Below are 16,775 nucleotides of genomic sequence, written 5' to 3' on the forward strand. Positions count from 1 at the left end.
GTTTTTATAACCTCGTGGAACTGTAACGGTTTGTGCAATGTTGATAAAATGAAAATGGTATTTAGTTTATTTGAAGATAGAAAATATGACATTGTAGCTTTACAGGAAACCCACTGGAAAGACAATTATATTTTATTTATAGTATGATAGCACAAATGTGTCATCTAAAGGTGTAGCATTTTTAGTGAAGAATAGTATCAATACAAAAGTTGAAAATATAAATGGGTTTGGTGGTAGATATTTACATATAACATACAAAGAAAATGACACCAAATATGACATTATAAATGTATGTGCACCAAATGATGTAAAAGAAAGAGCATTGTTTTTTAAAAATATTATTAAATAATGCCACGTTCTACAAGTTTAATTATTATGGGAGATTTTATCAATACTCTCGCAGACATAGATAGATATGGAAAAACTGTACATAAGTATGATCATAGTTACAAAGCGTTGATATATATGATGACTGAACATAATGTGGTTGATGTTTGGAGACAAAGAAATGAAAAGAAAAAAATTGTATGTGTCTATGTTAGAAATATTTTTTATGTAGAACCAATTAGTGATCACTCTATGGTTGTTATGGATTTTGATACAGATGTGTCTGAAAGAGGTCCAGGTGTTTGGATACATACCAATTCACTTTTACATGATGAATATTACGTAAACAAAGTTCAAGAACTCATTGAAATTGAAAAACAATGTCAGCTAAAAGATCTTGTAAATTTAAAACTATTTTTACATAATTACAGGTGAAAATAAAATATTTTCCAGAAAAGAGATGAACAAAGACGCTTTTTATATATCAATTCTCGAGCCCTATCGAACTTTGGCGTTTTAAGTGCTAGACAAATTCGACAACAACTATGCAGATCTTCACTTTTTCCTTTACCAACTGAGTAATTTGAGCGCATTATCTTTTATAGTTTAGGAGAACGTCCGCAGACAAAATACCCATATAAAAATCACTAAAATGGCAATATCGCAAAACGGATGTGACGTCATTAATGCACAAAGGCCTATGTACGGTATGGTGAAATATCTGCCCCCGATTTCAACCAATTTTTAAAAAGTATCGTATTAAAATCAAATCTTCATAAATCATTGTACAGAGGATGCTTATCACTTTTGTTTTGATTTTTGTCAACATTGCTCATTCGCTGTTTATTTATGACGTCACTTAAATAACTTAATTCCCGCAAATTTGCCAACAAATGAAAATATTCTCATTTTTGCTTTATACCGGTATTTTGCATTCAGAAGTATAGAGCGCAGGTCTGCTCAAGTGCGATTTTAACAAATGTTTTTCTTCAGATAGTTATACACATTATACTAAAAAAAGGTACTTGAGCAAGCCTGCGCTCGATGTTTCCCATTCGAAAAACCATCGGAAAACACCCATATTTGGCTTTTAAACATAAATTTATCCAATAAGGCAACCTTCATAACGTCATTTCTACATTATGACGTCACTGTGGTGATAACCTTTGACATCTTTATTTTCAATATGATATTAACTATCTTTCACCTTATTTTTAAAGCTCTTTATGCCTCCTTATTCTCCTACCTACACATCAAACAAACTCACAAATGTGTTGAAATTTTATTGATCAGAATATGATTAAATCCTGATCAAAACATATAAACATTGATGTACATCATCTCTAGTACATACCAATAATTCAGGTAGAACAAAAATCAAAATACTGAAACATATGTTAAAACCAACTACAACATATATAATTTGTAGAGCAGAATATTATACAAGGTAAACTATGCATTCAAACACAGAAGTAATCTATTTATAACACAAACTGATGGCAGAAAGTTGGGGAATAGGCCGTTCAAATACAATAGATAAGTTAACAATGGCAAGTTTATTTACATGATAAAGGCGGGGCATACAGTGAATAAGGGAGGTGGGAGGGAAATTCGACAAAACACAGACTGTACAATTTGTGGACTGATAGAACAAAAGTGACGCCATCTTTCAGCAAATCAGATTGCTTCAAATTCAGCATTAAAACTGAGGGGCTCCCCATGGGGGAAGCTGTGCATGTTAAAATGATGTTGTTTATATCGGTACAGATTAAAAGTACATTCGGCTGCATAAAACCATTTATAATTATAAATTGCATTTATGCCTCATCATTCTCCTACCTACACAGTAACCTACGAGTAATCGCATGCACAAAAATCATTAGAAAAAAAATAATATTAGGGAAAAAGAAACCGAAGAATAACAATCAGGTTGGAAACGAAAGACCTTAATACGATACGAAAGATAGAAAAACCCTTACAACCCCTTAATTACAGATCGATGGCATGGACTATACTAAATACATGAAAATATTATTTTTTTATAATGATGACTTGTTTTTCTCTTATTAGAAACACTATATACAAAAGTCATTAGACCACAAATATTAATTGCTAATAACAAAAAATCTTTGTTACACATTACATATGGGTATTCTCTTGTTTTGTCACCTTTTCTATTTACATTATCAGTTTCCAGGTATTCAACTGAAAACGATGCATTTTGTATATAAAATGAACTAGTATCTCTGATAATCTTTTTTTTTTGCTCTATTTAAGCAAAGGTGATTGTTGTGATTTCATCTGGACCATGTCTAGCATTGGTTTATAACGCTTCCTCAAAATCCGCTGTCCTATTCTGAGGGACATGTGGCCAATCTTGATTTTCCTTACCTACGGTTCTGTATTCATTAAGGAATGTGTCATCTGTTGCTTGTTCGTAGTTTTTCTTTTTCATTAAATTGTCTTTGTTTTTTGATGTGTCGATAATTTTGTAACCTTCAGATGTTACATTGCCTCTTGTTTTGTATTCATTTAGGAATGTGTCATCTGTTGCTTGTTCGTAGTTGTTCTTTTTCTTTTTCATTAAATGGTCTTTGTTCTTTGATTGGCCGATATTTTCGTTACCTTCAGATGTTCCATTGCCTCTTGTTTTGTATTCATTTAGGAGTGTGTCATCTGTTGCTAGTTCGTAGTTTTTCTTTTTCTTTTTCATTAAATGGTCTTTGTTCTTTGATTGTTCTTTGTTCTTTGATTGGCCGATATTTTCGTAACCTTCAGATGTTCCATTGCCTCTTGTTCTGTATTTATTTAGGAATGTGTTGTCTGTTGCCTGTTCGTTATTTGTTTTCTTCTTTTTTAATAAATGGTCTGTTGTCTTAGATTTGTCGATAGTTTCGTAACCGTCTGCTGTCCCTCTAACCGCCAATGGTTGATTCATTTCTATGCTAACCGGCTCAAATCTAGAGGTGTGTGGTCTAGCATAATTTGGTCCTTGGGTATTTAATCTATAAGATGATATTCAAAAATAAAATTTCTTGTTTAATTAATTAATGTTTTCTGTGTATCAACAAATGAATAAACGTTAATAATTTTTAAAGAAGAATAATTAAAATGATAGGAACAAATGATTTTATATATTCTTTGACAAATGAATAAAAATGAAAAACAAAAATTCAAGTTTCATTTAGCATTAATTATGTCAAGTACTTGTAAATATTCTTTTGCAAATGCGTTTAAACTTTTAATTAGAAAGTCCATATTGGTCCCTTTAATAAATGATTTCCAATAAATATGCATTGCGTTCTTTATTAAATTTCTTCGTAATCTAATATGTTATTTGAAATATATACGAGTTCTGATTTTGTCTGGCATAAATGGAATGTAGATACATGTACAATAAAAAATATGATTGGAATGATTCAGCAAATATTTTTTTGCACAACAAAACTAAACGAAACAAAACCAAAAATAAAACTAGATACAATCTCGTTGCGAGCAACGAGGAGGTCTTCCGTCTGATTTTAGAATTTGAAATACATGTACGACCTTTTTTTTGGCTATCTAACAGCTAAACATGATTTAAATATAAAAAAAGGGTATACATTCTAAAGGACGATACTATATTGTTTAGGTATAAGAGCTTTGGCTGGAAACATTAAGACTCCTTTTTGTCTCTAATTTTAGGGGCCAGCCCCTTTTTCTTAATATCAAATGAAAGGTCATTTTAAAGATCTTTTGTTCAACAAGTGTGACTGTTCTTGAGATATATGAGAGAACGTTTTAGGGGCCGGTCCATTATTTCCTTTTTGAGGCAGCTGAACAGACTGTATTTTGTTAGCTACATAATTTTTAGCATCTTTTCTTATATACTGCATTTCAAAATATTTTCCTTTTTGAGATATAAGTTTTGGACTTTCGATTCCTAAAATCCCTTATTACGTAAATCGTGAGAAAATCATTATATTGTTAGGCTACATTACTGTAATATAAAGATATTTGCTTTTATAATCTGTTACAAACTATCCCTCAGTAAAGAATTATAGATATAATACTTTAGAGCCCTCTAGGTCACTTATTATAAGGAACCAATCCCTTTTTCTTAATATCAAAATGAAATGTCATTTACTTTTAAAGACATTTTGTTCAACAAGTTTGTAGAGAATTGTTATCATTCTTGAAATATCTGAGATAAACTTTTAAGAGGCTGGTGCGCGGGCATGTAAGGCTTCCCGATTGATTTTACAACGATGTGTAAAAAGTCACTTGTATGTACTTCATATGATATTACGTCATAATTAACGTTGACGTCACGATCTGCATTCCCGTCGATGGTTCATAGGGAATGTATCTTAACGTTTAAAGTGAATAATATCAAACCAGTATCAAACTGCATGTTTCCTTTGCAAAGATGCTGTCGTTAATGCTATACGTACATAATTCATTAATATTTCTAACCAGTATCAAATAATTGGCAGTTTTAAAGCTTCGTTTTAAGTAAAAGACTATTTGATAACTAGTTGTTTAGAGACTCTCCCTGCTACGTGTAAACAACTGAATGAAGGAATTTTAATGCATGTGAAAACTAGCTTGCAAATGGCGTAGGTGAAAAATCAAGACAGTTTTAGAATATTTTACGTAAAATTGGTAGAGAAGTACCAATGTTAATTGTGGTTGGGAAACCTACAGATTAACCCATTTTTTGTAAATCTCCTTTGATTAGTAAAAATCAATTGAAAAACTGAAAAAACCCTGAACTTTATTTATTTTACAACGATTGATCAGCAAGTTCTACAACTTATATTAATATCTCTCGTTGGCAGGGATGTTAACGCGAGGGGGTCATTGTTGTGGGAAGAAGCCGGAGTAACCGGAGAGAACCCACGAGTTCAAGCAAACGACCGCCATTCCCATATCACCACTGTCGATCACGGGGATCGAACTCGAGTCGCAGCGGTGAAAAGCGAGTGCATTGTCCACTACGCTACTTGGACAAAGTAAAAATGTGCATTATTTTTATGATTTTGTGGAATGTTTCAACAATATCTTCAATAAACGAAGCATATATTTCACGCCCAAGCACGAACTTCAAGGTATATGATAAAACAAAGGATTTTTCTTAGAAATATTTATGATTGAATGCCATTAATAACCTGCGCCGATGCGATTTAAAAAAAATCATTTGCAATATTAGGATTCACCCCTCACGTGATACCAAGTAAATATGACGTCACAAAAGTACTTCACTAATAATGTTTAACATCGTTGTCAATAAATGTCACAAAGATTTTAAGAAATACTATCAGTATAAGTATTTTTGTGATGATTTAAATAATATCGATTTCCAGCCGTATTTTAGCACCGGGATGCCTTAATATTGCTGCGTCCCTTCTCTCCTTATCGGGGCTGCTGAAAAGGATTTTGAAGGTTGAATTTCGTTAGGTACATCTTTTTTAGCATATTTTCTTCTTTACCGCATTTCAAAATATGTTTTCCTTTTCGAGATATTTGGGATCAAAGTTTTGGACTTTGGCCCCCTAATTACCTCTAATTACGTAACACGTGGAAAAATCGTAATACTGTTAGGCTACATAACTGCAAGATAAACATATTTGCTTCTTTAATCTATTACAAATTATCCATAGGAAAAGAGTTTTAGATAAAAAAAACTTAAGAGCCCTCTTGGTCCCTTTTTAAGGGGCCATCCCCTTTTTAATCGTATAAAATGAAAGGTCTTTTAATTTTAAAGACATTTTGTGTTTAGAAATTCGTTACTGTTCTTGAGATATGTGGGAAAGAACGTTTAAGGGACAGATCCCTAATCTTCCTATAGGGGCCGTTTAACGATATTTTAGCATATTGCTACGTAATCCATTATAAAATCATATCATTGCTTGAATTCATAACTGTAAGATAAACATATTTGCTTGTATCACCTTTCACAAAGTATCGCCGAGTACAGGCTACAGATTAAAGACTTGAAAGCCCTTCGGTCCCCTAATTTGAGGGACCAGCCCCTCTTTCTTGATATCAAATGAAAGTTCTTGTAAATATAAATATTTCTTAACAATATATTTTTCAGGAAGGAGATAAACAAAGAAAACCAGAAATAGTCCTTTTCTAAATCTCAATTTTCAGGTCCAGGCGAGCTTCGATCGATATGATTTTTAACCTTCATGCACAATATCAGTCTTCCGTCTACTACGTGTATCACTGAAAAATTCAAGTTTATATCTGCTATATTTTGAGAGGAGTCCTGCCGACAAAAGACCCCTCTGAAATTTTGATAAAATGACCATATCTTAAATTCAGAAGTATCATCATCCAAAAAAAAATTGTAATGCGTTAATATAATTATCTATTAGATTGCAAACTTTCATGAAAATCGATTGAGCAGTTTTCGAAATCTTGCGTTCATAACAATTTGTAAGAACAAGCATTCTGAGAGTATTGCATAGGCAATACACGTCCCCTACCGGTAACCCCTTTGATTGAGAATGGCAAAAGTTTGAGACCCTGTATATTAAATATTCCCTATCATAAATGTAGTAATTGTATAGTATGAAATTATGAAAAATTATTATAATAAACAGCAAACAATCTCAGAAATCCATTAAAAAAATACATATTTGAAGCAAAGCAAACACAGAAGTAGCTAGTCTATTATTCAACAGCCCAAACCCGATAACGAACCCGATTGTAATAAAAATAATGATAAAACCCTGCCGTTAAAATTTACACAATACTTGACACCATTTTACAGAACTTATTTGTTTGTTATTAGAAATGATAAATGTAATGATACAAATAATGCACGATATTATTACTGACCACATAATGTCCCCGTTCATTTAGTACACACCGAGCCCGATAACGAACCCGATCATTAAAACATTTGGAGTGAAAAAATTAAATTTCTGGAAATTGTGTTGACCAGACGCTACAAAAGTATAAACTTGGTCTGCTGTTTGATATTTTGAAGCAAGTTTCACATCATTCGTCAAACGCATGGAGAAAAAAACAACGGAAAACTGAAGTGGGACAGACAGACGGACGGACGGACAGACAGACAGACGGACTGACGGACGCAGAGGAAAGCTATAGTCCCCTCCGGTGAAACCGGTAGGGGACTAAACAAAAATATAGAAGAATAGGAAAAAAGAAACAAGGCAAAAACAACAGGCATTCTGAGAGTATTGCATGAGCAATACACGTCCCCTACCGGTTTGTAGAAATTTGTGAAAACAATGCACTGTTATGCAGAATATTATTTCTTACCGTTTGTACCACGAATCAACAGACCGACCCGATAACGAACCCGAGTGTAATAATACAAAAAAACCCATGTCGATTAAATTTACAACACAATGCTTGACACTATTTTACAGAACTTATTTGTTTGTTACAAATAATGAAAGGAATGATCCAAGTAATGCACGATATTATTACTGACTACATACTTTCGTTTATTCAATACACAATGAACCCGATAACGAACCCGAACATTAAAACAAATGGAATATAAAAAATTAATTTTCTCGAAAATACGTCAACCAGACGCTACAAAAGTGTAAACTTGATCTGCAGTTAGATATTTTGAAGCTGTTCAGCAAATTTCACATTATTCCTCAAACGCATAAAGAAAAAAAAATGTGAAAAACTGAAGTGGGACAGACATACGAACGGTTGGACAGACGGACTGATGCACGCGGAGGAAAGCTTAAGTCCCCTCCGGTGAAAACTGGTAGGGGACTAATAAGGTCTTCCGTTTCCAACTTAATTAAAGTGAAAAAGAAACAATAGAATATTAGTAGAGTCTTCAGCTGAAAAAGAAAGACCCTAATAATAATAACAATAGAATATTAGTAGGGTCTTCCGCTCGGACGGAAGACCCTTAAAACACAAAAATGTAAATAAATAAAATAAAAAAAGCACAACACCACGTAAAGGTTTTACATGTGTATCTACATGTAAGCGACTTTGGATTGACACTTAGTAAATAAATATCACCTTTTTTTATTCCTACGCCAAATGAATAATATTAATCCTGTCATCCCTAGTAAGAAAGCGCTGGCCACAGAGATCCCTACATGTATAATAAAACCAGTGGAAATCTGGCCTGATCGGGCTGTAAAAAAACAAAAACATAGAGAAGATTAGTTTGAGACACTGCATTTCGTGGGCATCAGTTTGCGTTGATTTAAGGTTTGGGATGCACAATTAAGCACGACAGCTCGGATTTTTCCCGAATGAACTCGGTATTTTTTGGAAATTATCATTAAAAGTTATTAAAACATCCATTTTTTCAAATCAAACACAATAAACAGTCAGTAATAAACGATTGATGCATTTATTTATGCAATAGTTTTTTTTCTAAACTTTTATAACAAAATAACTTAACATCTCGTGACGCCTTTGTCTATGAACATGATTATGAATAATTAAATTTAAATCTTTAACGCCGTTATTCATCTTTATTTCAACGTTACTAGGAGAACTATTTTGCGGGGGGTAAACATTAAAATATGATCACATGATCTAGTTTGACAGATATTTGAACAATCAGTTTCTGTATGCTACTGATTCATCGATGATTTTACATAAATCAGCAGCAATGTCATCTCATGGAATGTTTTTAAACGTGTCCTCAAAGTCATCGCCCGTCGAAGACTTCCCTCCAAGCTGATTGTTCAGAAGAAGCGAATCAACATTGCCACGTGCTCGCCATGCTTCTTTTGATCATGTGAAAACATATTTTTCCGGCGTTGACTGAAGTGTAAGCGAAGCCTGTGAAGCACGACCTCTGGTGAAAGAATGCCCGTGACGTCGTCATGGTCGTTGTAAACAAAATTTCAATATGGCGGCGACCACGATAAAACAATACAAAAAGGGGCGTTTGAAGAAAGCACCTTCAAATATGTTTCTGGACATATTTAAGACGATGAAAGCTGTCAAGTATGTTTGCAAGAATTAAGGCGTTATTTAATAGTAGGAAATTCAGTACTACCGAATGGCGAAATAGCAGACGAGTCGTAGTTAATGTCCGTTAGCGAAGACTAGGGATCTTGCCAGCAATGTAAATGTGGACCCCTCTATTTAAGAAGCATTCTGTTAAAGGGCGGAATGAAGTTCTGAATTATTGTGATCTATATATTCAATGTAATTTCTGTCTGGCACTTAACAGAATAATAAATGGGAAGACGTAAAGATAAAAACGAGAAGACAATGGGATGCCGAATTTCTGTATAAACACAACCGTAGGTTCGGGTATGTTGCTTTATTCATTAATGAACGGATTTAAAAAAAAAATAAAATGATGTTTAATTCTGCAAGTATGGTACATGTAAAAGGGTGATAATATAATTTTAAGAAAACATTAATTGATTGTAGCCATGATTGACATAGTTTGGTCCCCCAGAGGATGAATAACCTCCTTCCACTCTAGATTAGCCAATAATAAACATCAGGAGTTTAAAAAAAACCTGAATATATAATTGAGCAGTATGCAGACAAGAAAGCATAATAGCCTATGAAAAAAAAAAATATTAAAAGCAATACTGTGTGTTAACCATTTATACATTAATATACATATACACACAAATATATTTACACAGATAATTTAGTTTTCGCAAAATGTAAATTTTAAGAGCACAACTCAGACAAAACCATGCAAAATGGTACAACTATTATACTCTGTCCCAAGATATTTTGGATTCACGTTTGGCTTAATTGTTTAATATTTATAAATACCTCAGGATCCAAACGATGTTCATTCAAAAGTATGAAAAATTTCCAAGATTTCTCAGTCAAAACGCCCCTGTTAGCTTATCAGGTTTCAATACAATGCTAAAAAATGTGATGTCTACGGAGATTTTGCATTGCAGTAAGCCCGGATGATAACGTTGAAATATTGCGCGATGTATTCCGAGTGTATTCCGAATGGAGAGAAGATGTAAACATTCCCCATTATAAATCTCCGTAAGGAATCTGTTTTCGTTCCTGTGAATTTTTCCGAGTGAAAGATGATAATGTGTCAATGAAGTTATCTTGGAAAATATCCCTTTCAACTATTTCAATTGCACTTCTTTCACAGGTAAGTGTATTTTTATTAAAAATCGTCCAAGCGTGAATCCAAAATATCTTGGGACAGAGTATAATTTGTTCAATTGACCCACGTACGTTTTGTAAACTATTTTTATTCACGCACAGCCCTAACCAATTAAAAAAATATATACTGGTACCTATAGCTGTAACCTTTGTTTTTTTAAGAGTTGTTTAAAAGAGAGGAAAAAAAAACATTTAATGAGGAGTTTGTACACTTGGGGGTAGCTGTCATTTCTGATATATTTGTTGGGTAAATTTGATTTTTACATGTTTATATATATCATGTTAACAGTGTGATTTTAGATAACAGCTAATACCTGATTTTTAGATTTGATATTTTTCGAACTGATTTTGCAGAAATGTGTACAGATTAGCAGAATAAATTTGTCACAGAAATGAAAATGACGTTTAAATGCATCATTTGATCCCCTTGACGAAGACCACTGGTAAGTATGATATATTTTTTTTATACACTGTAAAATACAAATGCATATTATAGTTTTCACTTTTTAAAATTGTATGCATATACATGTATGCTTAATGTACAAGGTAACATGTTTTTAAGACTTTTGTAGCTCCAGAAAGATGGGACTGGCACATGATGATAGACACCTACATCACAGAAGTAGCATCCAGTTGTGAAGAAAAAAATAATTTGCTCCAAAGACTCAACGAGACAGTGTGCAGTGATCATGGGTGGCAAAGAAGAGGGTTTGACAGTTTAACAGGTGATTAGAAATGAAAGTAAATCAGATAAATAATTCCAATTAAGTTACAACTGGGTGTATGGATTTGTCATATCATATTGAAATTAATTTTTCCCTATAGACCATTCATTCATGATGAGCAAAGAGAATAATGTTCTGAAGACATTAGTAAAGTACCGCACTTGTGGAACGTGTAAGTGGTGGATGAGAAATATACAAGGAGTGCCTGTTAGGGAGCATCGTTGTGTGTGGAATCATAAAGGATCTGCTAGAGCGATGGAAATGTGAAGCTGACCTACAAGCAATCAAAGAAATGATCCAACAAGGTACACATGTAGAAATTATTGAGGGTGATGTTGATATAATTTTTTTTGCTTGATTACAAAGGAGTATGGGATTGAATGTGGAAAAAAAAACTTGACAAGAGTCATTGTATTAAAAACAATGTCAAAAAGTTGTTTGATCTGAGAAACAAGAAGGAAGTCAGTATAACTAACCAAGTAATTCAGCATCTCCACAAATATATCAACTACATATTTAGCAAAAACATAGGTGATGTAGATGGGATGCGTGGCGAACTCTGAGAAATACAGTCACCGAAGTTAGCCATTCAAAACCCCACTCAGTGACGCGTTCCTTCGAGAAAAATGGAATGTGCTGTTTGTACCAATTATCGCAAAGTAGGCTTTGTATATTGACCTCGGCTCGTGCTGCTATGCTCAGTGCCCCAAAAAACTTGCAATTTGGAGAGAGCGAACGCCTTTATTTTTAGAATTCAGGCAACAGCAACAACCTACACTGTTACATGGAAATAGAGGTCTAGATCTAGTTTGGCATTGGAGTGTCAGGCAGTACTGTGAAAAGGCATTGCATGAATGTTCGTAAATTTTACAGTTATTTACAAAATTTACTTTTAAATAAAAAAAAAAATGTTAAAATTATAAATATCAATGAGTATAATAAATGCAAATTATTTCAAAGATTTTATTCCCATAAGTTTACCGGTATTTAAAAAGTATATTATGACTTAGAGATTTATGAAATGTTATAATTTTGTTTTTCTTGATTAATTTGCTTCTTGTAATTTTTTAGTTCTTCGGAAAAATGGTACTTGAAAAATAAAATATGATATTTAGAAAATATTACATAGAAAATCTGTATCACGTCCAATACGCGGGTATGAAAATGCAACTCTCAGCGATTGATTGAGTAAAAATTCCTCTGATCGATATGATGTCAAAATAAGCAGCATGATGTCATATTTTACACAGAAACATGTTAAATTAATATCAGCTCTGGTTTAAATTATAAAAAAAACTATATGTCACTAGAAACTCCTTTAACTTAATATATCTTCAATTTCTCTGTATAACGTATTTTTAACATTGATGACTTCACAAGCGTCTTTAAAAGAGATGATCAATGTCGGGAGACAAATCATCGGAATACAGTGTTAAAAATGCTGAAAAAAGACTCATTTAAATCAGTTACCCAAGATTTAGATGAGTGTCAGTTAGGATATAATCAAGTTAATACAGGCATGGGTTTTGTTTTGTTTTATCAGCGAGTGTTATAAGGTAAGCAGATAGACATGTATATGGCTTGACTCTGTCAGTTTGTACATTAAAGTGTAACACTACCGCAAACATTATAAAAGATGAATTAGGTAAATATCAAAAGTATATGACCTAAAAATATACTTGAAAAGTGCTGCTAGAATTCTATGCTTCGTTGCTGTAAACGTAAAATACGTAGTCTATTCAATGAAATTAAAGTTGAGGGGTTTCCGATAAATATTGACAATATTCATGCTATGCGATTAATAATAGGATTCTAGCAGTAATACTGATAAACATGAACTGATTCCCGATCGAATTGTTGTAACATACATACGAAAAAACTTCGGGGTAGTGTTACAATTTTTGATTTTTTGTTAAGGTAAAAAAAAATGATCTATTTTTAACTGTCACGTTATACCATGGAACGACAGCTTCAAAGATAAGGTCAATTCCGAAGTAGAAAAATAATATTTCGGTGAACACATTCACTCATTATTGATTTTCAGCACTGTTTTCATAAAAATAAACAGTTTTTAAAATTATCATAATTTTAACTGTCATTCAACTCGGAGTTGCCTTAACCTACCCGCGTATCAGGACATCTAATATACATGCAGCAATTAATTCAAAAAATGTGTACACAACCGGCTTATTTGCAGATTACGGAACCTCGTCGGCAGTCGCTTCCTTCATATTCTGGAAAAACACCTAACATTTTTGGCGGACTAGTGGGAAAATATATTTGCTTTTGTTGCTTTTAATGACTGTAGATATAAGAACTTAGTTGGATATTTTAAAACAAAATCATTAAAACCTCATTTTTTTACTAATGTAAGCAATTTAAAAAAAACTTGGATTGTAGAGCGATTTAAAGTATGGTTTTTAAAACAAATTAACATTAAATGAGCTTTTTAAGCGTCAATTCAAGGGATCTGAGTAAAATCACGTAACCCAGTCTATATTCTTTCTAAGTAGTCAATGTGTTAACTTTCCTATCAATCTAAAGAGAGTGCATGTCCCCGGTGCGAAGCGCTGGAAAGAAAAGCAAGCTGTAAAACCGGTGCGCGAATAGAAACAAAACCAAACTATCCACTACTAAAGTGACTAATGATCAAAACACTAACCATCAGCTCTACCTAAAAGTTCTAGATATGATTTGTTCAGCTGTAAACTTTTATTTTTTTAAGGAAAATCCACATCCTTTACCATTTAAATGTGTGATTTCCTTAAACTTTTATATAAAGCTTTTCTTATGAAAGAGATTAAAATAGTCTAAAAATGGCCACGACCATCGACCCCTCTTAAATCTATGCACAATTTATCTATTATTCATAACGCGTTATGACGTGTATTATGTTTATACCACATGGTAAGGTTTATCGTGTGTTTGAATGCATTGAATGTCGTATATTTCCAATGCAAACATAACGAAAAATATCAACTTCTTGTAAACATTTAATTAATTGCTATAAAACTTTATGCAGAATTAAACACAAAATATCCTAGATAATTTTACAATGTAACGTTACTGAAAGATTTTTAATTGCATACGTCGCACTGTTAATTGCAAAGATTTGAAATGTTAAGACTATAGCCGTACAATTTTTATCATATTTGTTTTTCCTAGAGGTGCACATACTATTAGCCAGTTTTACCTAGTTCACATCGGTAACATTGATATCCAGGTCTACATCGCTGACAGGTGCCCGTCTCTACGTGACAGTACTGACAGTTAACATCCGGACAGGGGAGGGTATTGTTTGACCCGTAACATCCAGTAGTAGGACAACCTTTGATATGAATAAGATACTTAAGGGTTTTAAAATATGCACAATGCGATAAAGTAATTTATTATTAAATGGTTTATATCGGATTTCAATGTAGAACCGTGTGGGTTTAACATAGACAGTTACATAAAACGGTCTTCAGTTACTTTAATCCAAAGCTTTTTTAGTTTTTTTTAATTTGCAATTTGATTCTTATCGTGCGAGTAAAAATACAAACACTGAGACTTTCACCAGCGTACACCTCCACTTCACAGAGGTTACTGTCAACAGAATCGGAGTAGTCTTCAGGGTAGGTCCCTCCTGGTAGTCTCTCGTTGTAGTAGATGACGTACTGTCCATGTACAGGACAGGTGGTATTGAAGACAAAAAGTATGGTGAGTTTTGTAAAGTTGTCGTCCTTGTAACACAGTGTTCCCTGTAGTCTGTTGTATTGGAGACGTACACAGAGAATTAAAGGAAGAACTGACTGAAGTAATTAGAAGGACCTGCATAAAATGTTAATCAATTATTGATTGACGTACAAAGTTTAGCAAACAAATGTTATAAAGACAACTTAAGATGTTGTATCGGTAAAAGAGTGTGCTCAGAATTGTGTCTGCTGTACTTTTAAAACATTGTAAAATAATTTGGAAGGTTAGCAGTCAAATTAGATAACTATAGTTCCAAAATATAAAAAGCTTGTTTCGCTTAAAAAAAAAGCCATCAACATCAGATCAACGGTATTTCATACATTCTGTCATACATTCTGTAGTCTGTCTATTGTATTGAATACGTACAACGTAAGCAAGTATCCAAAGAATTTAATGTTGTCAGTAAATGAAGTTGCAGTAAACAGACAAAAATAATATTTATTTCTTCTTTTAAAATGTTTGATTACGAAAGCTAGAAAATCATTGGAAGTAGTTCCGATATCGCATTCGTTGTATTAGATACGTGCACACAATGTTGACATAATTTACTTTACATGTAGCTTGTAGCAAGAAATAAAATTTAAATAAGATAAATACCTTGATGAAACTAGTGATTGCTTACAAATAGCCAACAAAAAAGGAATTTTAATTCAAGAAAAAAACGCTTCGTGTTCATTATCATACCTTTACTGATTTACACCAGGGTAACAAGAGAAGCGAGTGTCCTTTACCGTGCCAACACCTACTGCGACACTGGGCCTATTATTCGATGCATGGTCACAGTATGGATATTTTTGTTATACTTTGTCCCGAGTTTTACTGTCACCGCATTTTGCTTGATATTTCAATGATAGTAAATACCTTTGTGCTCATATCCAGATTATCTGTTTTGAAACGCCCTCTCTACCGCTTCAGGTTTCAATACACATCCCGATATTGAAAGTCTACGGAGATTTTGCACTGTAACAGCCATTAATAAGCCCGGATAATAAAGTTAATAAATTGCGCGATGTATTCCGAGTGTATTCCGAATGGAGAAAAGATGTTAACATTCCCCATTATAAATCTCCTGAGGAATCTGTTTTCGTTCCTGTGAATTTTTCTGAGTGAAAAGAGATAATTGTTCAATGAAGATATCTTGGATATATTCCCTTTTAACGATCTCAACTGTATTTCTTTCACAGGTATGTGTAATTTTATTAAAAATCATCAAAAAGCGATGTTATTTTTATTTTAATACTGATATTTCCTTCAATAATCATAATCACAGATTCATCATCTTGTTATTCGGACAATACATGTAACATATTTGCTGAGGTTGAGAAGATGAAATCTAGAGGTTAAACTTCATAAAGCAATTTAGTGACGTTTAGTTTCACACACTTTTCGTGATTTATGTGACATTCTTTGAAAGGTATTGATGTATCTTTTTTTCAGAACACAATATTCTCATAAATTGGTTTGCTGTTATAAGAATTTGGTTAATATGCGTGGCTAAACACCAAACGTATCGATACAGCTATGGTTGAAGCATATTTGTATCTTACTGGACTTCAGAATGTCAGACGGACGACAGACAAAACGTGATCAGAAAAGCTCACCTAGGCTTTTAGTTCTAGTGAGCTGAAAAACAAAAAACAAGGGGAAAAAACCAGAAAAACATTTTATCAAAAACAATTCCTGAACACTTACCCACGATACACTGGGTGTATTATCTCCGGCTGGTTGATATGTACTTGGAAACTCTATAAATAAACTTGATAACGTGCAGTTTTGCGCAAATGTATTAAAATGAAAACTAATCGAGGTCATTCAGATTTTTGTTTAGAAAAAAAATCTTAGCATTCTGGTATACACTGAATATTAACGTACTATATTTTATGA

General features: G+C 33.0%; 1 protein-coding gene across 1 annotated transcript; it reads right to left on the reverse strand.

Moving 5' to 3' along the window:
• Positions 1-1,609: 1,609 nt before the first annotated feature.
• On the reverse strand, positions 1,610-14,467 carry LOC128171526 (uncharacterized). Its single transcript, XM_052837305.1, has 3 exons — positions 14,350-14,467; positions 8,335-8,452; positions 1,610-3,332 (listed from the first exon to the last, which is right to left on the reverse strand). Exons 2-3 carry the CDS (start codon positions 8,376-8,378, stop codon positions 2,651-2,653), a joined length of 726 nt encoding a protein of 241 aa, XP_052693265.1. The 5' UTR covers positions 8,379-8,452; positions 14,350-14,467; the 3' UTR covers positions 1,610-2,650.
• Between the last annotated feature and the right edge of the window lie 2,308 nt (positions 14,468-16,775).

This window comes from Crassostrea angulata, chromosome 2 (genome assembly GCF_025612915.1).
Source record: "Crassostrea angulata isolate pt1a10 chromosome 2, ASM2561291v2, whole genome shotgun sequence".
Lineage (NCBI taxonomy): Eukaryota > Metazoa > Mollusca > Bivalvia > Ostreida > Ostreidae > Magallana > Magallana angulata.

What these genes read in the sequence shown, in the direction of transcription:
- LOC128171526 (XM_052837305.1), bottom strand. Translation starts at nt 8,378, where the DNA reads ATGACAGGATTAATATTATTCATTTGGCGTAGGAATAAAAAAAG. An exon ending in TGGCGTAGGAATAAAAAAAG is followed by an intron (nt 3,333 to 8,334) that starts GTGATATTTATT and finishes ATCATCTTATAG; the next exon opens with ATTAAATACCCAAGGACCAA.